The sequence below is a fragment of the Notolepis coatsorum genome (genome assembly GCF_963971535.1).
Source record: "Notolepis coatsorum genome assembly, chromosome: 2".
NCBI lineage: Eukaryota > Metazoa > Chordata > Actinopteri > Aulopiformes > Paralepididae > Notolepis > Notolepis coatsorum.
Window position 1 is genome coordinate 214,901,548 of NC_140166.1, and position 12,628 is coordinate 214,914,175.

The 12,628-nt window shown below is 44.9% G+C and overlaps 1 protein-coding gene across 1 annotated transcript in view; it reads left to right on the forward strand.

Annotated features, from left to right (window-relative positions):
• The window catches only part of brf1a (BRF1 general transcription factor IIIB subunit a), a 182,562-nt gene that overhangs the window by 20,164 nt on the left and 149,770 nt on the right, over positions 1-12,628 (forward strand). The window contains exon 2 of the mRNA XM_084308841.1: positions 6,360-6,577. Coding sequence (XP_084164967.1) covers positions 6,394-6,577 — 184 coding nt within the window. The 5' untranslated portion in view covers positions 6,360-6,393. The remainder of the gene's footprint in view (positions 1-6,359; positions 6,578-12,628) is intronic.

Below are 12,628 nucleotides of genomic sequence, written 5' to 3' on the forward strand. Positions count from 1 at the left end.
GCTTCCATTCATTGTGCTAAGCTCCATTGCGTCCCATAACATGCAGCCAGATGGCTTTCTACTGAACGCACAGAGAGGAAACTGGTATATCTTATTGTCTCTCTCTGGAGAAGACGGTAAGCTCATTTCCCAAAATGTTGGCGTGTTCCTTTAAACACTGTTAAAAGATTGAGAACGCGGGCGCCCCAGTGGCGAACCACATAACGCGCTGAGTCGCGGCACGGCCGACCCGGGTTCGATTCCCGGACCCGTCGTTATTTGCAGAATGTCTTCCCCCCCCACTCTGTCTCCCGTTCCTCCTCTCTCTCTCTCGCTACTGGACTGCCCGGTAGCAAAAAGCGATAAACACAAAAAAAAATAAAAAATCTTTAAAAAAAAAAGATTGAGAACGCTTTACATTTATTTATATTATGGTGAGAATTAGCCTACAAGTAACACGTGGAAGTGTCCCTCAGCACAACAATAAAACAAAGGTCTTAAAAGGGAAGCCGGGCCTTGATGGTAGATTGTGTACATTCGTTGTTCTTGCAAACAAGTAAACAAAGTTAAGTATGAACAGATACAACAGTGTTCAAAAATACATTAACAAAGGTTTCAAACGTTTTCGTTAAAGCCAGATGTACCATTTCTTTTACCTTATCTCGTACAAAAACTTACTGACAGAGTAAAGCAGATCAACTTTACTCACTTAGTAGAAATGGCATAAAAATACCGAACGTATAGGGCGGCTACGTGGCGTAGTGGGCAAGGCGCTCGCCACGAATGCGGAGACGCTGGGCTCGCCTGTTCGAGCCCAGCGGCGCGCTCCACATTGCTTTCAGTTTAGCTGGTCGTTCATACTAATACACATTGGCCGTATTAGGGGGTGGGAAACTGATGGGTGGGGATCGGGCGTTGTGGACAGCGACTCCTACAGGTCGGTTGGTGCGCCTGCGCAGTAGAATCAGGAAGTGTCTGGGGCAGCGCGAGCCTCCCACGCGTTACTCCTCGCCACTGAGAGATCGAGCTGCGCAGGTGAAAAGATGCGACTGCTGTTACCTCAAGTACCGGAGGGGACTTGTGCTATGTATGACTTAGTCCACATTGCAGCCGGCTTGTGGGAGGCAAGAAACAGCGTTCGAGACAGGGGAGGGTTGAATTGGATGATACGAAATTGGGATGGGAGAAAATATAGAAAAATGGGAGGAAAAAGTGGATAAAAAAAAAATACCGAACGTATTTTGTCATATTTTTCTAGAGTGAGCTTATCAAATGACCACAGCTTCAAACACTGTTTCTCAGCCTTGCTTGATTTACAATACGCCAGGCCTATTGAAATGCAGCATATAAGGGGTGTTGAGATGCACTGCAGCACAACGCATCGCTCCCAAAACACCGGCAGGTCCACCTGATAACTAGACAACACCTGGGTTGAGCCTAAGGGCAACATATATAATAAAAAGAGGATGGGGCCCAGTATCGACCCCTGGGGCACCCCACAGGTAAGTGGGGCCGCTGAGGAGAAGAATTGGTGCATGTAGACCTAAAATTCCAAACAAACCTTTCTCACTAAACTAACCACTACTGGTATCTCTAGACTACGGTTTAATTTACATAAAATGTGGGTAAACAGGCTCAGCCATTTGAACTTTCAAGTTCTGCACGACACACCCCTTTTTGATAGGGCTCTGAATCTAGACCAACGCAACACTTCCGGTATTCTGAAATCATAGGAGAGAGCTGGGGGGGGGGGGGGGGCAGGCAATGAATTAATGTGGATGAGAGCCTTGACATTAAGTGGTTGTAGCTACAGCTGTGGGGGTGATGGAGACATGATCCAATACTAGACTTGTATACCCCTGAGTCTCCTGAACATGCAGATTGCCCATGGAGTCTCCCACGGATTGTCCAGAGATCTAGGTTGATCAATCTGCGCATGCAGAGTTCGGGAGTAGGTGTGGGAAAGTGACTATAGCTCGGCTGAGAAAGTGCCGATCGACTTGGAATTGGTCTCTCCGTGTTCAGCAGACTCCGGCCAGGCGTATACAAGTCTATTGGATCATGTCTCCCGCACCCCCACAGCTACAACCACCTAATGTCAAGGCTTTCATCCACATTCATTCATTTTCTCCCCCCACTCTCCCATGATTTCAGAATACCAGAAGTGTTGCAGAGATCTATACTAGCAGTCTGATTGTATTAGCTACCACCCATCACTTCAACCGCTACCCATAGCTGTCAACCCTACAGTTTTTTCCGGTATTCTCCTGTTTTTTCAACCCTCTTCACGCGCTGTTCACGGATTGGTACGTATTTTGTACTTATTATTTTTTACAAAATGGCTGCAATTCTCCTCCGTGACGACAGGTGGCAGCAGTGTAGATTAGACCGTTATCACAGGAAGTCAGACCGGGAGACGGTTGCGAGCCGAAGAAGAATAAGAACAGAACAGCGAGCGGATTTGCTCAGAGCTCAGGGGAGAGACTGATGCGGCACCGAGGGTGTCAAATCAACTTAGCCAGTGTCTCTTGATTGCCCACTCTGTGGCTTTTGTCTCTGGAACAAAGGGTTTGCAAATCTTCTGTGGATAAAACAATACAAAGTTACTGTGTATGTGATGCAGGAATGTGTAAATGTCTTGGTGAACAGCCGTTTGCTCTGCGCCTCCCCTGTAAGGTTCACGCGTCCCCCTCCTTCACTCTGACGCCCAATTTCCTGAATGCGATTTATAAATAATAATTGATCCGTTTTAAAAGTTGTCGTGAATTGTCATGGTATGACAAATACAGTTACTGGTAACTCGCAGGCATTGCAGAGATATTGAGGAAAAACACAAAATCGCATTGGCTTTTTTTTCTATCTCACATTTCTCTGTAGACACACACTGTTCCAAAATGATATTCCCACTGCTAAATTAATGACCATAGGTATTTTTTTATAGCTTTAACGAGTTGTAGTATTAATATGTAGCCTACAGTGATGAAGGTATAGACACTATGGTAATACATTGATTGCTTTTATAGTTTCACAAACACATCAAGACGAATCACAAACACAAAGAAATAAAAAGAACAATAGTATGTTGCCAGACACTGTCGCATCAATGAACAAACATACACCATGTCATATGCTTTACACTAAGGACGCAAGGGGCTGATTCTCTGACATATATACAGTGGTGCGTTATTGAAATCATCTGGGGTGACACGCACCACGTGCACACGCGCTCCCGGCGCGTGCGCGCGCTCCCCGCAAATGCTCATTTAATGTCCCCTCGCTTGGGCACAGACTAAAGACAGTGCCTAATTGCCTCTACGAATGGAATGTAACACGTCTTCACAACAAGTTAGGTGTGAATGTGTCTGAGAACGTATTTAACACACCTGACGAGTGACGACCGGCGCTATTGATATGCAAATAGCGAGTGAGCATGCATTGCACACCGTGCTACCCCGTCCCATGAACAACGCATGCCTGCATATATACACACATTACATATATACACATACATATATATATATATAATATACACCAGCGCCGCCAATAGATAAAAAAATTAACTAATCAATCTCACAATTTTCTGTAATCAATCTAGATTAATCTAGATTAAAAACAGCATTTTTCTACATAAAACCGAAGCTTGTAACAGATATTTACTTGAGTCAAATCATGGAATTAATGTAAAATCAACACAAAGAAAGTATATTTAGATTCAAAGACTATTTTAATAGCTTTCTTTGAATACAGTTTCTCTCCTGTGAAATACAAATGTTCAACAAAACCATAATTTACATAGCATTTACACTCTAAGTAGGAAAAGTTTACCCTACAACGAATGGCTGGGTACATACAGGCTTTGACCAGCAGATGGCAGCGACGAGGCAGCTCCATTGGGAGGGGGCGGGGCTGGGTGGGAGGGGGCGGGCTGAGGGGGCGGGGCCAGGAGAAGGGGCGGGGCTAAAACGTGCACGTTTTCTCAAATCGAAATGTTGACAGCTATGCCGCTACCACGTCTGCAGATTCTTCGTTTTACTGCGATAACCTGAATAGTTTTCATTCCAATCTTTTTTTTTTTTTTTAAACTTTGACTGGTTCTTTTTAGCGTTTATCGCTTTTTTTTCCTTTTCTGGTCAAGCATGACCGACAGAAACAGGTTGAATGGGATATAGATAGGGGAAGACACTCTGAGAAAATACGGCGAGTCCGGGAGTCGAACTCGTGTACCCCAGATCCGTGACGCCGAGATACGCGGTGAGCTACTAGAGCTCCCCCATTCCAATCTTTTTAACTTTTCTGTGAATATTCATGACCTCTAGCGGAACGCTATTGATTTTGGTGACCCCATGACCTTTCCTCTAGCTCCACCATTTGGCCAAACTCAATTTTAAAATGAGCGCATCTCCTGACCCATTTGTCGTACAGTAACAGAAATTGTATAATATGTATTATTAGGGGTGTGGTCAAAATGTGTCATTGAGGACTGGGGGCGTTCTGGGGATATACCGCCACGACAACACAAGTATAGTTTTAAAATGTGCTTCCTTATGAAAATGTACATCCATAGCCTGTATATACGTACATAACATAGGTTTAACACGAATTATCTTTTTATGGACAATGAACGTGTAATATAAAAGTGAATAGAAAATACATATTATGGCAGAAGCAGTTTAAGGTTCTTATCACTTTAATAGCCCAGTAATACAAATGAGGTCATATAAAAGTTGACCTGGATATTGACCTTTTGGTCTCAGCAGAGCGGACACAACTAGTAAGGTCCACTAGGCCTACACTCTGTGTACCAACACTGTTGGATATAAAACTGTTATAAGCATGGAAAAATAGGTTTGGCACATAAGAATGGATCCTCCACTTAATAAAAAAAAAAAACACCAACATAGGCCCCCCCCCCCCAGTATAATGCTAGTTATTCAAACTGTTACAATACAATTGTATTCTATACACTGAAAAGAGCCATATGCTTCCACGAACATGAAACGTTAAGGTTTTATCATAAACCTTATTAAAGCTCTCTATTAACTGGTAAACAATGTTTTGACATATGTAACAAATATTATAATCATAATAATAACGAGTGAGCTAGGAAAAGTAACATCAAGTAGGTCTACGGACTACCAGTCTTCCTCGTTGTGTCACTGACTGTAGAAAACAAATCAACAATGCTTGGTTAGTCATGTGTCGCCCTGCAGACTCATTAAAGGAACACGCCAACATTTTGGGAAATTAGCTTACCGTCTTCTCCAGAGAGAGCCAAGAAGATACCAGTTTCCTCTCTGTGCGTTCAGTAGAAAGCTATCTGGCTGCATGTTAGCCTAGCTTAGCACAATGAATGGAAGTGGACAGTGCCCCTTAGCCTTCGGGAGAGGTGTTAGTTGGACAATGCCTAGGCTAACCGGCACTGTCCGCTTCCATTCATTGTGCTAAGCTCCATTGCGTCCCATAACATGCAGCCAGATAGCTTTCTACTGAACGCACAGAGAGGAAACTGGTATCTCTATCATCTTGTCTCTCTCTGGAGAAGACTGTAAGCAAATTTCCCAAAATGTTGGCGTGTTCCTTTAAACACTGTTAAAAGATTGAGAACGCGGGCGCCCCAGTGGCGAACCACATAACACGCTGAGTCGCGGCACGGCCGACCCGGGTTCGATTCCCGGACCCGTCGTTATTTGCAGAATGTCTCCCCCCCACTCTGTCTCCCGTTCCTCCTCTCTCTCTGGTCGTTCATACTAATACACATTGGCCGTATTAGGGGGTGGGAAACTGATGGGTGGGGATCGGGCGTTGTGGACAGCGACTCCTACAGGTCGGTTGGTGCGCCTGCGCAGTAGAATCAGGAAGTGTCGGGGGCAGCGTGAGCCTCCCACGCGTTACTCCTCGCCACTGAGAGATCGAGCTGCGCAGGTGAAAAGATGCGACTGCTGTTACCTCAAGTACCGGAGGGGACTTGTGCTATGTATGACTTAATCCACATTGCAGCCGGCTTGTGGGAGGCAAGAAACAGCGTCCGTGACAGGGGAGGGTTGAATTGGATGATACGGAATTGGGATGGGAGAAAATATAGAAAATGGGAGAAAAAGTGGATAAAAAAAATATATATAATATATTATGGGAGTGAACAAGTTGTAAAGCGCTTTGGATAAATGCACCATTTACCATGTATGTGTACAGAGCGTTCTGGCCTCGTTTGTGTGCCGTCAGAAACACGCGTGTTCGACGTCACGCCCGACTGCAGTGCAGTATCAATACAGCAACCAGGATCAATGAGGTTGATCGGGTGTCCGCATGCCATATGAAACATAGAAATGTAGAGGCCTAGACATATTAAAACACTAACACATTACCCCCCCCCCCCCCTCCAGGCTCCTGAGGTGTGGTTGAGAGGCCGCCGCCACCATGAGCTCCAAGGTGTGTAAGAACTGCGGGGGGACGGACATCGACGTGGACCAGGCCCGGGGAGATGCCGTCTGCATGGCCTGCGGCTCCGTCCTGGAGGACAACATCATCGTCTCCGAGGTCATGTTCATGGAGTCCGGAGGAGGCGGGTCCCTGGCCGTGGGGCAGTTTGTGTCCTCAGACTGTGAGTGTGTTTGTGTTCTGTTTAAGTTTAAGTTGTTTATTTATTTATTTTTACCAGGGACAGTGCACATTAATCAACATCTTCAGTTTCCACATCAATGTAAATGTGCCAGAATTGGCTAATGAGCTAATAATAATAATGGATTGGATTTATATAGCGCTCTTCTCTGACTCAGAGCACTTCACAGAGTCCATTATTCGTTCATACACAGTCATACCGGTGGTGGTAAGCTACAATTGCAGCCAGAGCTGCCCTGAGGCAGACTCACGGAAGCGTGGCGAATAATCATCGCCTACGGCCCCTCCGACCACCACCAACATTCATTCACATGCATACACATTCATACGAGGCAAGTAGGTTAAGTGTCTTGCCCAAGGACACAACGGCAGTGGGATGGACATGGGCTTGAGCGGGATTCGAACCACCAACCCTTCGATCATTGGACGCCCCGCTCTACCCCTGAGCCACGCCGCCCCAGCTAGTTTTCATCTGTAGTCCCTGCCTACCACCATGCATGTCTTTATGGTGTGTGAGGAAACCAGAGTACCTGGAGGAAACCCACGTGAACACAGGGAGACCATGCAAACTCTGCACAGAAAGGCCCCCTGCTGGGGTTAGAACCCAGGACCTTCCTGCTGTGAGGCAGCAGTGCTGACCACTGTGCCACCGCGTGGATGCCACTTCCTTCAAGTCGGACCCCTTCATCAAAACGTTATTTGAATTGTTTGACCCCTTCCTTCATCAAAACGTTGGAGGCTAATTAGGTTGTTTGACCATATAAAACGGAGTGCATAAAATACTTGAGCGGATGATGCTGATTGTAAAATGACTGGAGACTGAACACATTTGTATACATTTGATATAGATCTTAAAGGGGCACTTCACCAAAAAACCCAATGCTGATTTATTTTGCACATAATCTCACACGCATCCAAAAACTAAACGGTTTTGCACACGTTCATTTAGTTTGACAAGTTATTGACAGTAGATGAGTTTTAATATGGCCACCAGTGATGTCATCATGGGACATTGAATCCTTGTGTTGTGTTAATTACAGCTCAATGAAATGATAAGGTAGCAGTCCCTATAAGACAAGCTATGGCTATGTTGCATCTACATCATTTCATGGAGCTGTGATTAACACGACGCAAGGATCCAATGTCCCAGGATGACATCACTGGTGGCCATATTCAAACTAACCTACTGTCAATAACTGTCAAACTAAATTAATGTGTGCACAGTTTGTGAAATGGCCCTTTTAATAACAATGAAAACCCTGTTTCCTTATGCTGTTTAACCAAAAAATTGTTATTGTATTTTTGTAATTATTTGCTTTGTAGGGTATGTCGATGTGCCAAAGTATTTTGCCATTACTGCATTATTGTACGATATAAAAAAAAAAAAAGTAATTATTTTAAGTGAGTGTGCAGCCCAATGTGATTCTGAGGACTCGGGTTTCTCGCTGACGCCTGGGCCCCGTTCCATGTACCGGGATAACCGAGTTAGCCGGATAACTTTATCAGGCTAACTGTGTTAGCCTGACTTTCCGATTTCATGTACCTGGATTTCCCAAATCACCATGACAACATATCCAAAAGTTTGAGCCTGCTCGAAAGCAGAGTTCAAGTTCAAGTTAGCCTGAACTATCGCCACGCCCCCGCAAAGAAGTGACAGCCCGTTTCCTGAAACTATTCCCACAGTCTACGATCTGCATTATACCATTCTGAATTACGTTTTTGTGCTCCATTCTTCCAGAGGGGGCTTTTGAAATGTAAAATAGACCCAAAATGCTGATATTAAATTCACTTTGTCCTAAATAATGCACGTTATATATACCGTGGCGACGGTGGCGCTCGCTCGTGCGATGTACACATGATGTGGTTATTTTAATTGTAACTGGGATTAAGATGTCTGATGAGATGCGCTGTTTGACGGATTTGAGAAATTGAATGAGCCGTTGACGTCACATTAATGAATGAGGATAAAGAGATAAACTTCATTCAAAACAACGGATATTCTAAACACGGGTCTCTCGTTCATTAATGTATAAACAATGAATTTATCCCATCTGGCCCAGTGGCCCAGCGGTAGTGCTCATCCCTGCCAGTTCAGCGACCGGGGTTCAAATCCCCGTGTTTCCAATATGATTTTTTTGAATATATTATTAATGATTATACGCCAAAGTAGCCTGGTTTTAAGTTAAAATATTATAAATCTACATGCATTGAGGATGTCATTCTTTATATAGCTCTCAACGTGCACCAAATTGAATTATTCCTATATTGCAAAAAGAAGGAAAAGACTAGGGCCTTGAACCCCGGTCGTCCGTGTGAAAGTCAAAAGAAGAACCCGTTACACCACAGAGAAGATAAGTAAAAGATTGACTATACATCAATCAATGGGTAAGAGAGCCGTATCGTAATTCTGTATAACAGTTAACTAATAATTTTCGCTAGCAAGATCTCATTTGATTATTCAATCCAGCAGGCAAGTTTAAAGAAATATAATCTGATTGATTGAGGTAATGAGGGACTTAGAATTAGCCTATAGATAACGCATTTAACTTGTCGGCGAGGCGATTGAGCCTATTGCAATCTGTCAATAAAGTCTTAAATCAATTAATCAATCAATGCCGTTGAGAATCAGGGTCTCTGCCATCGATACGTGCTGGCTTTCCACCTAAAACGGGAGCGCGCATCTAGCCTGACTTGAGCCTGACTCTCAAGTCTGGCTTGAGTTAACGAGACTGAATCCTCCTTTGTGAAACAGGAAAATCCCGGCTTTGAACATCGGGTTAACTGAAGCTGGATAATGGACATGTTGATCGACTTAGTTGAACCACGTACATGGAACGGGGCTCTGGCTAATGGCACCAGTAAAGGTCCCAATCCCCACAGCCACTTATCTCTCTTCATAACGTTTACCTTCTGATTGGCTCCGACCTTCAGCCTGCAGGACCCGCACCGCTGACTGTGCAGAGGTGCCTGTCCGCTGGTGGGGGAAAGCTTTGAGATGTAGTACCTCGACCGGGCCACGAGGGGGCAGTGCTCACCATGAGACTGGAGCAGGGTGTTGGTAGTAGTAGTAGTGGTGGTAGAGCTGCCGCGATAACCGCATTACCGCGGTATCGCTGTTGCATCACGCTCACCGCAGAGTTAGGCTGAATACCGCGTCACCGCTGTTTTTTATCATAATAATAAAGTTGGCTTGCGGCTTGCGGCTCTGCAGATATACCCTACTCGGTTCCAAGCGACCCTATTGGGTAGAAGTGGTACCAGAAAAAACATGTGAAACATTGCAGACCACTGACTGGTCAGAAGAGAGACGCGTCACACTTTGTAGCCTCTGAACGAAAACAGAACGCCGCCATCTTTACTGCCTCGCTAAGGATGCATTTCATTCAGGATTTGTTTGCGACAGAACCAAGTGCAATAAACAAAAAATAATGGATTCACTGTGTATTCTGCCTTATTTATTGATGAAACAAAACCGACATCAACCCAATTTACCACCGAGCGGAGAGTTTAGTGTCACAACAAGATCGCTGATGTGTTAAGTTTGTTGTTGTTATTAGCCTAATACTACAGTCAGCCGATATACACGAGGTAACGTTAAACCCGGGTTTTCTTGGTAGAATACACAATGAGAGGTAACGTTAGCTTTGGCAGAATAGACGCAACGAGAGTCTGGTTAATGTTGTTATTGATTGATTGATTGAAACTGTGTTAAACTCTGGCTTGCTGCAAGCCCTCGGACATCTATGCCCACGGAGCTTTCAGTGTACACAAGCGAGCGGCGGCGGCCCCGCCTGCATCCCCATTCCCCACACGGAGACAAACGGAGTAGTACCTGGCTGCAGTGGAAAAGGAACGAAGTACCAGGTGCCTAAAGCGGGTCGAGTCGAGTAGGTAATATGCAGTGGAAAAGCGCCATTAGACTAGAGGCAGGCTATAAGAGTAGACTACTAAAAAAAAAAAAAAAATCATTCAAACTTTTTTTTTTGTGCGCACTGTGCGGTAATTACCGCGGCGGTAGGAAATATTTCGCAAATTCGTGCGGTAAGGAAAATATCAATACCGCGGCACCTCTAAGTGGTGGTGGTACTTTGTTTACCGTAACCTCAGGAAACGTATTGATGTCCACCAGTGTCTAGGCTATAACTATGTCTGTTGCATCCCCACAAGAAGAGGCTCCATTTACATTTAGTCACTTAGCTGAGTGCTTTTATCCAAAGCGACTTACAGGTTCTGTACGACAAGTCGGTAGGAAAGGGTGCAACTCTTTCAGCTGAGTAACCATGTTCATCAAAGAATGTTGAAGGCCGGGGCCACGTAAATGTGCTTGCATTGTAATTGAAAACGTCCTGGGTTCGAATCCGGCTCAGGGACATTTGTTGCAGGTCCTCTGCATCTCCTCTCTCTCTCTCGCTCTCGCTCTCTCTCCTCTCTCCCTCTCCCTCTCCCTCTCCCTCCTCCCTCCTCCCTCCTCCCTCCTCCCTCCTCCCTCCTCCCTCCTCCCTCTCCCTCTCCCTCTCTCTCTCTCTCTCTCTCTCTCTCTCTCTCTCCCAATTTCCATATGTTCTGTCAAAAATGAAAAAATAATCACTTAAAAATGGCATAAAAAAAATCTTTACAAAAAAACAACAATGGTGTTGAAGGCTACATGTTAATGTGCTGCTTAGGTCGCAGGGTGAGAATACATTTCTTGTCCCCGTGGTGAAAAGGCTCAAGACCTCTTATCGTAGCACATTGTGCAGCAAGCGAGTTGAAGGGGAATGCTACGCATTTTAAGAATTTGCATATGTTCCTCCCGCGCCCCCAGGACAGTTCAGTCAGTATTTCATTCCATTTTCCTTTCAAGCCTTTATTTAAACTCGAAAGGCAACTGTGGTTTCCCTCGTTTACAGTCACGTCGGGTTAACGTGCAGAGACGAGCGATCATAAATACAGCATAGAAATGACAAGTGTGTAAAATCACAACAATAAGACGACGAGCAAGGATTACAAATCGATTAAAACACCTACAACTTGATCGACGATGATTAGTCTTAAATTTAGCAACATAGGGGAGAATCTCAAGCTTTAACTCATTGACTGCCACGCTGTTTACTCCCTGGCGCCAGCGTTATTGACCATTTTCACGATGTTTGCCGACCCATCGTATATTCTATATTATAGCTGGAGACGATAGTATGGCTCATTTGACGGGCACTATTTATAGTCCAACAGGGACGAAACGGTTCATTTCTACATACCTTCGTTTGTGCGCTATACCACGCTAAACATCGCCATCGCATCGTTTCACAATAATCCAGGCTGGTTTTCTAGATTGTGAGATATAGTGTGTTTTGTGCAGCGTATGCGCAAATCTCACGGCTGCTCGCCTGAAACCTATATTATTGCCAGGTCAAAGGTAAACACATGACCTTGTTTCTTCACAAAGCCGGGGAGGGGGGTCGTTTTCCGTCACTGCGGTCATACAAACGCATGTTTTAGGATGGGGGTTCGGTAAAATAGATGTAAAATAGACGTTACCTTTGTCAAAAGGTACACTACCGGGAGCTCCCGTAGCTCACCGCATATCTCGGCGCTATTTCTGCGTCGGGGAAAACCGTGCTCGTCACGGATCTGGGGGACACTAGTTCGATTCCCGGACCCGCCGTCATTTCTCAGAATGTCTTCCCCTGCTCTACATCCCATTTCAACCTGTTTCTGTCGGTCATGCTTGACCAGAAAAGCGATAAACGCTAAACGCGGGGAGGGGGGGTCGTTTTCCCGTCACTGCGATCATACAAACGCATGTTTTAGGAAGGAGTTTCGGTAATGTAGACGTCAAATAGACATTACCTTTGTTTTAGAGGTACTCCATTTCTCACTTTGAGTCCAAGTGTCTTGAATCGGAACCGGATCAATACATATAACGTTAGGTAGCACTCATCCATTGTCTTCGTCATCTATACTATAGTCTGCTCGGGCCAGACTATAGACTGAGTCGAATAGGTTTCCTCATCGGTCGGTTTGATTATAGTTTTTTTGTACGTTTTACCAGTAG